A 10828-nucleotide genomic window follows, 5' to 3' on the forward strand; every position below is an offset into this window, starting at 1 on the left:
AAGGTACTCTCCCTTGTCTCGATGTGATCCAGTTTCTACAATAACACATCTGATACTTTAAAATATGCTGTACTCGCTTGATCTTATTGCGGCAAATTTGGTGTAAAAAATACCGAATTTTGAAAATTGGATCAACATATACCCAAATCTGTTATATTAACTCCAATACTGTACAAAATTCTTCGCCAATTCAACGCAGCTTCATCATCGACGCCATCTTGGAAAGATTGATTAAAATCCGTCATGCACGAAACCCTTTTATCTATTGTTTTTCATTAATTAACCAAAATATATACAGGGTGTGTTATAAATATTATATATGTGGAAAGTGAAATAAAATAGTTCATATTTATTAACGGAAGTGTTAAAATGCTTTGCATAATCGATGCACTCTAGTGAATGTGATAACATTTGCTTTCAATAAACGTACTAAAACTGGTCTTACAAGTATCTGCATGTAAATTGTAAACTAATGTTATATCATATATTATATTGTACATGAAAATAAATGAAAAATTCGTGAAAAGCGTGTTTTTTTCTTTATAATTACCTTGTGTCTTTGCATGTTTACACTTGAAAGTCGCTCGTAGAGGATATATGTATGTATTTCCCTCTGTCTGTCTGTCTCTTTATCTATGTATGTATATACATCCCATTTATATGAAGTAGTAGAAGTATTTGAAGCTAGTAAAGGATATATACCTCCCATATTATACTTACAGTATCTGAAGTAAGTTAAGCTTATTTTATTTTCATCAAAAAAACATTGTTAAATTGAGTCATGAGATGTGTCACAATTAATAAGCTAGTAACACATATTCCATTTTCGATAATTATTTCATATTGTAACTTAATTATGTTCTTCTTGCATTTCTTTACATGAAAATACTTATTTTGTTATTTAATTAATCTCCGGTCATAGTTTCTTATTTCATAAAACCATTATGGTGCATGCAAATGAATTATTGAAAATGATAGATTATCTAAGAAAGCATTAATTGAATACTTGAAATGTGAAAAACAATATCAACAAGGAAAATGCGGTGTTAAATGAACCCCACTCGACCTAGAAACAAGTTATCGGAAACTATTAAATCAAATTAGTTAAATAAAAAAATAGATATATCAGTCAATGAATTTTACAGCTTTATATCCAATTCCGGACCAAATATTCGATATCTATGTGACACTTTATTCGATTATGTTTTTTCTATTTACTTATTTCGCTCTGGTATTAGACGAAACAATAGTGAATGTGTAATGGCTGCACGATCAGTTTTTATGAAATTATTTTTCATCACAAATATGACCAATTATCAAGAATTAATGTACAGAGATATTAAAGTCCGTGCTTTAGCCCCAAAAGAAATTTCTGAATTAATAAAAGAAAATGAAAGTTTTACAGTAAGTGGAAATGACAACAAAGGTGAAGGAGGTGATTTCGTATTAGAAAATATCAACGGTAAAACTAAAAGATGGCTTCCTCCGGGTATTCCAACAGACAAACATTGGCTAAAAGTGTGTAGAAATATGAATACACTAGACAAGGTAAGTTGTTCATAAAATTATGTTATGATGTTATAATGATGTTCCATATAATTTGCAAATGAAAATTTATTTAATGTTGAAACATTATTATTGAAATATTTTTCACGAAAATATTATTATAAGCATCATTAATATATTTAAAAAATGAGTTCTTTAAACAATCATAACAATGCATTGCCAGTCATTTTTGAATTAGTACTATATTTAAAGTGACATGTCCGCATTTGAAACATATTTATATTTATTATGTAGATAAAACAAACTTTATATCAAGCACTTAACATAAGAGAAAACAGCCGTGACAACTTATATCAAAGGGACGTCAGATCTGAAATTTTAGAGTGGAGAACTTATTTGAGAAGACGTGATTATTTTTCAATGCAGAACTACAAATTTAAGTATGGGTGCCATTCTTCTATTTAAAGTTTATTTATTTTAATTGTATGTTCAATTTCAAAATATGTTAAAAACTGTACACATTTGATAATACTATACCAAATAGTATATATTGATAAACAAATAAATGTATTGATAAATGCTGCCCAGATTATAAATACAATTTAACATCATAAATAAATTATGAATTATTTTAGTAAACATGTGTCATTATCTGGGGATGAACTTGACGAAGAACTTTTTTTTTTTTTAAAATAAATGTCAAAGAAATATGGATAAATATCTTGAAAATGTTTCAAGTGGTGTTATTCCAAAGAGAAATTATTCAATGGAACCAGTTTTTATAACTGTTCAAAATCGGGCCAAATTTAATGACATTACAAGGAAAACCAAAGAACAGATAACGATATTAATTGAATGTACAATATCGGAAATTAAAGAAACTGGAAATGTTTATGAAGCATTGGCATATGAGGAAAGATGGCAAAAATTGAAAGTTAAACACTAACATATATATTTAAAAAAAATCATAAAGAAAGTCCAAACGCCAAAATTGTACATAAAAAATGAAAGAAAAGGACAATTTGTCAAATGAATCTTTTAATGTGGTTCGGACAATAATATTGCACATTTTTCACATCCGAGTCTTTTTTATATACGAAACCTACACACAGTGCATGTACCCAATAATTACATTCTAATACTTCACATTTCAGCCAATTACACACTTTCCTTTCCTTTCCCTTTTTACTTTTCCCCACGTGCTCTTTCCCACAAATCTCACAATTGGACACTTTTGCCTTCTTTCTCCTTGGCTGCTGCCTTTCTTCCTCCTCATCATCTTTAGCCGTTGCAGGGTAAGTGACCTCCACTGTTCTTTCTAGGTCAATCATGTTGGTAGAACTTGTCCCAGGGCTAACTTCTTCGTCTAGCAAAATATAACAATTAAAAAAATACATAATTTTAATCATTTTAATTGAATAAAGGTAGATAAAAAGTAGTCTATTTTTAAAAGGTGTTTTTGCGTGTTAAGCAATTATTGGAACATTGCCTAAATTAATATAAAAACTCTTCACAAACCATTATTTCCTTCTTCTGTTGTAAATGTCCCCTTTTGTCCGCTTTCTGTTTCCCAACTAGCCCACCACTTGGTTCCTGTTGCACTGTGCATCTCTTTCATCTAAGATAAACAATATAATAACAAAATATACCTTTTAATTTATAATTTTATTTTTATTTATAGTTTCCCGAAAAGATGAAATGATTGACTTTTACAAAGAACTGGTATCGGCACTTGATGATTGTTTATCAGAACACAATGCATGCGAAGAAGGTAACATACATAAATTAAATGAATCTTACTTTCTTTATTATTGTCGGTCTTCTTTTAGACACTGCCTTCGACCGGGCGACACTGTCTTTGATGTAAGTAGTATCAATTGGACCACTGTGATGAACCTTTGCCCTACATGGCTGATTTTTTACATTTTTTCCGGGGTTGTTACCCTTTGTTATTTTTCCCTGGGAAAACAAAGTTTAAGTTCAAACATATGATACCAGTATGTAAATTATAATATTGAAGTAAATTAACAATTACTGAAACCAAAATTATTCAATTATTATTGATGCTTTACAAATATATCATTTCAGAATCTGCAGAAAGTTCAGAGAATGAATACGAATAATCACAATATACACGTGTTCATATAAACTTACCGACATCTCTAGTCTTCACTGCATACGAACTCAATATGACCTCAAACCGAAAAACTCGTGCAAAAAAGTCACGTGGTATATTTTATAAACATATATATAGATATTATTATTTTTAATTCATTTTACATGTATCAAAAATAATTATGATGTATCTAAAATATGCACACACCCTATATCAATTAATGAAAAACAATAGATTAAAGTGTTTCGTGCATGACGGATTTTAATCAATCTTTCCAAGATGGCGTCGATGATGAAGCTGCGTTGAATTGGCGAAGAATTTTGTACAGTATTGGAGTTAATATAACAGATTTGGGTATATGTTGATCCAATTTTCAAAATTCGGTATTTTTTACACCAAATTGCGCAATAAGATCAAGCGAGTACAGCATATTTTAAAGTATCAGATGTGTTATTGTAGAAACTGGATCACATCGAGACAAGGGAGAGTAGCCCGGGTCTCCACGATACCGGTGTACATATTTTATACAAGGTGTTTTTCATATAAAAAATTATTGACTTGAAAAAAAGAAGGAATAAACAACTTCATTAACAACTAATCCTCTTAAAATTACATTACAGAGTTCTGTTACTCTGAAATTCTCGCTCATTGTGAATGTAAACAATGGTCGACCATTTTGTATGACGTAGTTAAACAGACTTCGTGCTACCGGTGCACTGGTAAAAATGTTATTTTTATGGAAAGCCATTGCAGTTTTAATAGCAAAAATATCATTTTAGCATTCTTGTATTCATATCTGAAAAAAAAACCGCGTTAAAACAACATAAAAACGTGTGTTTCAATAGTTTACTGTTCATCTTTAATGACTCCCAAGGGATCTCTGTTTTAGAACCTTTTCCTCCCAATTACAGGTGTATATTATACCATGTGGCTGGATTCAAAAATTCCCCTTCACTTAATTTTAGTGTTGTTGTGATTGTCTGGTCCTTTTGTATCATTGAATCAATTTTATTTCTATATGATGAAGATAAAATATCAATATGGTACTTTACACAGGCTCCCTTAAAAGACTGAATGAAACTGACTTTTTAATTTTCATAAACTGTTTTATATGCACTAATGGCTTTCCATAGATTAATTTTTTCCCGCCAAAAATGATGTCAAAAGGTCAAGTGACATGTACTGGAGGTTGAATGACGTCAGCACCTGTCATTTTTTATTTTCTTGGAAAAAAAATGTGTTTTGTAGAGAGACTAATTTATGCAATGGAAAAATAGGATAGTAAAATAAAAATAAGGTAGGATATGTGAAATATTTCCTTCAGAAACTCATGAAAATGTTTAAAAACTTTGAAATAGCCAATATTACTGGGAGCATGTCAATATAAACACTCGGTAGGTGGTGTTGACAAAAATATCGCGAGATTTGTGAGTATACCGGTACCGTGGAGTCACCGGTATCATGGGGTTCGAGTATACTCGATTTTATACGCTTCCATAAATTTCCGACACATTTTATCATTTTCATTCATTGGATTTTAGCTCAATCGGGCTAAATTACCCCGATTGAGCTAATTTAGCCCGATTGGGAGATGTGCCCAGCCTGAATAATTATTTAAAGAATTAAAGGTAATAATTGTTTAATTGTAATTAAATCAATTGTTGTTAATTAATTGTCTGTACTATATAGTAGGGCCGAAACGTCTCGCGGAAAAGGGCCGAAACGTCTGGCCGATTTTTCTACTGGGGCCGATTTGGTTTGGGGCCGAAACGTCCTGTTTGCCACTCAATGTGCAAAGGCGAAGCATATGAAAATGAGTCAGACTCCAACAGCGTTTGATTATAAAACATTACCTGTGACATTAACTCAGCTCCCTTTCTCCTAGGTGGAGCAGGGGCTTCGCCCTTCTTTTTACCAAACATTACTAAAAATTCTTGAATAAGAAAATATTGTTTACTTTCCAACAAAAATATTAGAAAGACGCCATATTGAATAAATAAACCCAAAGAATGTAAAACACCGTCAATAGTTTGTTAAAACCACGCTCATGGGTGTCAACTTCACAAAATATTATCAAATATCACAAAAATGCTGTCATGACATGGTAGTAAGGTTCCATGCATTATTATTATTAATTGATACCGTATTTTTTTCTAGATGGCATATAGACTATCATAGCCATAGGTGTTCGGCGCGTAACACGTTGATTGGTCACTTCCTCCGGGCCGGGCCTCACCTACTCTTCAACCCTCCTACCTTTCAAAACCATGTAAACTGCAGTAGTTTTCATTTGAAACACGTTTTAATATTTGGTATATGCTTTTAATTCAATTTCCTTCATTTTCCACAGAAAAAGATACATACCATTACGACTAATAAATATGTTTACAGGGGCGTAACTGAGCTATTTTGATATGTACTCCTTAACTAGGGGGGTTCGGGGGCATGCTCCCCCGAGAATTTTTTTTGAAAGAGGATGCGATATCCTGGCATTTTGTGACTATCTAGAGGCTATATTGACAACATATTGGTAATGATTTCAAACTCTTTTTTTAATTTTAAAATAGGTAAAATGAACAAGTACATTAAATATACTGTACCATAGAACTTTTATATATTTAAAATCGATTTTTTTTTGCAGAAAAAAATGGTCATTTTGCGACTTTCAAACTGATGTTATAGCAACAAATCTCCCGTATTCAGTAAATTTTAAATAATAAAAAACGCTAGAAACGTCGAAAACTAAAGCAAGCGTTTGTTTTAATTGAACTAATTTTATGTCCTGTTGGGTACAGAGCCTTGCTTTCTTTAGAAAAGCCGGGTCCGCTGGACGGAATTGTCAAATTCACGTTAGTCCATCACATAAGCCACAGCTAACGCTGAGACTCTCGACAAAGATGAGTATATTCACACAATGCCCCAATGCTCTCTGAGGAAAGACTGTCATTCTGCACACCTTCATAAGTAGCAACTGTTGTAACAATATATTAATTTAAGAACGATAATGGTGTGAAAATTGTGATTAAGTTCAGTGAGTGTTTTGGACTGTTAAATATTTCATTACATTACAATACAATGTATATATAAAAACGCGTTATATTACACGTTATATTACACGTTATATTGTACACGCAAAGATATTTCAAAATCTCCTTTCAGAAATGTCAGTAAATTAATTAAAAATTGTTACATATAACATAGATTATGTGGATCATGTGAATACATTAAAGGACTCATTAAGACCTTTTGTGATAAAGTGAATTCATAAGCAGATATATGCATGTACGACTTTAATAATGATGTATCTTGCTTGATGACTCATCGCAATGTTTTGCTGACCACAGAGAATGATAAATTTTATCTCAACAACTTATTTTAGAATATTACTATTCTTTAAAATAAATGCATAAAATTGAGAAGGAATTGTACATTCTTTGGCTATTTACTGTCCTTTTTGGCACGGCAAAGTAATTCTCTCACTCAATTGATTAATATGCCACTGAGAAATTACACCAATTTGTTACTTGTTTTCTGATTAAAAGATGAGATTAAAAATCAAACATTCAAGGCTACGTTGGCAGAACTCAGCCCCCTACACAATCCAGCCACACCAGCAGGGCACCCAGAAGGCACCCAACCAAAAGCAGTTCTAAGATGACACAAAAGGCCCATACGGGAATAGTAAAAAGTTTGGGAAAAAATTATTGCGGGCGACTTGCGCGCCGAATAAGAAGTACGTTGCACAAAAACGGGCCACCAAGCCAATGCTAGGGAAATATCTCGGCCAAAAATAGGTTCTGAACAAGACAGCTTAGGCTTTTCATAACTTTCCTGCGTTGAATCTGTACAATATATCGCAATAAATAGTTATATATATAGATCATTTTAAAAGATATTAATTTATACTGTATAATTATGTTATGAAATATTTATATAATGATTAAGTCGAAAGAGTCAGAAGGCCTGTATGTGCCCCAACCACACTACCCCCTATGTTTTTATCACTTTTTTTAGAACTTTTAGTGCATGTGATTTTTTTCAATACAGGATTGATTTGTACGCACGGGCGTACAGGAGTACGCCTAGTTACGCCCCTGATTTAATATGAAGACTATGTGATAAAAAGTTTTCAAGGTAATAAGCAGAAACCATATTTACATTTAAAGCCCCTGTTACCTTAACCTTTGAACTAGTGATCTCAAAATCAATAGGGGTCATCTGCTACAAATGGCTATTCAATATGTGAAATATGAAGACTTTGTGATAAATTGTTTTCAAGATAATAAGTGGAAACCATTCTGAAATTAAAGACACCTGTGGGCTGTGACCTTGACATTAAACCTAGTTACCCCAAAATCAATAGGGTCATCTAATAGATATGACCAATCAATATGTAAAATATGAAGACTTTGTGATAAATAGTTTTCAAGATAATAAGCAGAAACCATTCTGACATTAAAGATCCCGGTGACCTTGACCTTTGAACTAGTGACACCAAAATCAATAGGGGTCACCTACTAGTTAAGACCATATACTATGTGAAATATGAAGACTTTGTGATAAATTAGTTTTCACGATAATGAGCCGAAACTATACTAACATTATAGGCCCCAATGACCTTAGACTTAGTGACCCCAAAATCAATAGGGGTCATCTACTAGGTATGACCAATTACTATGTGAAATATGAAGACTTTGTGATAGTTTTCAAGATAATATTTAGCTGAATCTATTCTGACATTAAACGCCCGTGTTATCTTGACCTTTGAACTAATGACCCCAAAATCAATAGGGGTTATCTACTAGTTATGACCAATCACTATATAAAATGGAAAACATTGTGATAACTAGCTTTCAAGATAATGAGCTGAAACTATACTACTTTTTAAGGCCCCTGTGACCTTGACCTAGTGACCCCAAAATCAATAGGGGTCATCTACTAGTTATGACCAATTCATATGTGAAATATGAAGACATTGTGATAAATAGTAACCAATATAATGAGCCAAAACCATTCTATCATTTAAGCCCCCTGTGACCTTGACATTTGACCTAGTGACCTAAAGAGTCATCTACTAGTTATGACTGTCACCAATCAGTATGCAAAATATGAAAAGATTGTAATAAATAGTAACCAAGATAATGAGAGGAAACAATTTTGACCTTTAAGGCCCATGTGACTTTGACCTTTGACCTAGTGACCCCAAAATCAATAGGGGTCATCTACTAGTTATGTCGAAATATGAAGACTATGTGATAACTAGTTTTCAAGATAATCAGTGGAAACCATATTTTTTTCAAATAAAAAAAATCTAAGTTAACAGGGAGATAATTCTTGCAATATTGGTACTAGAGTCATGAACCTTGTCACATAACATGTGATTTATGATAAAGATCATATATTTGAAGTATTAAGTTGATCCCTTAAGAAATAAAGAAGTACGAGTAAGACAGCTCTCCATATACTTCCTATATACAAACTAAATATGTCCGTTTTAAACCTGATTACCAATATATGTTATTTTGTCACTTTTTTCAGACAATTTTCTATCAATATAATTTGTGCAGCAATCGATTAAAAGATAAAAAAACTTACCAGACACAAAACTGCTATACACATAACCAACAGATCTACTTGCAACCAGTTAATGGGTGTGTTTATAATTTAAGACAATATTTACAAAATATCTATTTTACCATGCTGCAACAGTTTAATAAAATCATGGCATGTTAAATTTTACTTAGATGGTTTTCATTGGACAAGACATGTACGAGTATTTAAATCATCTAGTTCTTTTCTAGTTCTTTATAAATGTACTTGAGCCGCGTCACGACAAAATCAACATAGTGCGTTTGCGACCAGCATGGTTCCAGACCAGCCTGCGCATCCGCGCAGTCTGATCAGGATCCACGCTGTTCGCTATCAGTTTCTCTACTTGTAATAGAGTTGGTAAGCGAACAGCATGGATCCTGATCAGACTGCGCGGATGCATTACGTTGGTTTTGTCGTGACGCGGCTCACTTAAGCTTGTGCTGAAACTTTATCTTTTGATAACATTTTTTAAAAATCAAAATGCCCAAAACTACAATATGTAGGACAGTAGCTTAAAGTAACAAATAAAAAAAGTTATTGTAAAAAAAAATATTTTACTGCACAAAATTTTAATTAAACATCTGGATGCGGACACAAGGATGACTAGGATATCTCTCCATATACTTTCACGAGTCAAGATAAAACGATTGCATTCATGATTGATTTATTTCAGGGTAAAAAAAACACAAAATACATAAAACACAATCTTTCAGTCTGATTTTATTGACCCAATATATATATACATTATAGCATTCATATAAATATTCATCCCATTTTATATGTTGTCGTTTAATCCAGCACAGTCTGAGTTAAGTGATTGCCTATTACTAGTATGTGAAATGTCTGTGGTTCGAGCCCTACTGTTGCCATTACTTTAGACTTTCGGTTTACTTTTTGCAGTATGTCTTAATGGAAATGGCCATGTGCTTGCAAAATTGTATAGTACAACATTTATTGATTATAATGCGGATGTAATTTTGAATATTAATTATTTAACTATGTTAATTAAAAGATTACAGACTTTACCCCCCCCCCAAAAAAAAAATGCAAATTATTAAATCAAATTGAACAACATACAAAACAGTCATAGCTTCAAAAATGTTGAAAATATAAATAAGAAAAAACATGGACCTACACATGGTCTCAAACTTACAACTGTTTACAGTTACATAAAGGACATCAATTTTAGTAGTTTACAATATTGTGTTATAATGCTGACAGTATAATATTTCATAGACACAAATTAAACTAAATCATATCTTATAGTGTACATATCAGGGAACTTTAATACTGAGAACCTATCAAAGTTAAAGATTGTGTGTGCATTGACCATTTAATCAGTATTCAATTGACAGGTTAATAAAATCAAACAATACACATTTTTAAAATAAAAGTAAAGAAACATCTTTCTAAATGTACATGTACTTTGTTTTAAGTTTGGTTTCATGTCAAAATCACAATCATTTCAAAGTGCACAAGTGCAATAAAGCCATTTTATAAAAAAAGATATATAATTCAACTATGTTATAACACTTTGACAAAATGTCATTTGCATTATATTTTAAAAAAATATACCAGTAAAGAGCTCATAAATGTTTGCATAACACTATAGAC

At 31.9% G+C, this 10828-nt stretch overlaps 1 protein-coding gene across 1 annotated transcript; it reads right to left on the reverse strand.

Moving 5' to 3' along the window:
* Nucleotides 1–2169: 2169 nt before the first annotated feature.
* Nucleotides 2170–4066, reverse strand: LOC132746794 (uncharacterized). Its single transcript, XM_060736044.1, has 3 exons — nt 3307–4066; nt 3025–3124; nt 2170–2872 (listed from the first exon to the last, which is right to left on the reverse strand). The coding sequence occupies exons 2-3, from the start codon at nt 3122–3124 to the stop codon at nt 2532–2534; spliced, it is 441 nt and encodes a 146-aa protein (XP_060592027.1). The 5' UTR covers nt 3307–4066; the 3' UTR covers nt 2170–2531.
* Between the last annotated feature and the right edge of the window lie 6762 nt (nt 4067–10828).

This window comes from Ruditapes philippinarum, unplaced genomic scaffold (assembly GCF_026571515.1).
Source record: "Ruditapes philippinarum isolate M1 unplaced genomic scaffold, ASM2657151v2 ctg17445_1_1_1_1, whole genome shotgun sequence".
NCBI classification, from domain to species: Eukaryota; Metazoa; Mollusca; class Bivalvia; order Venerida; family Veneridae; genus Ruditapes; species Ruditapes philippinarum.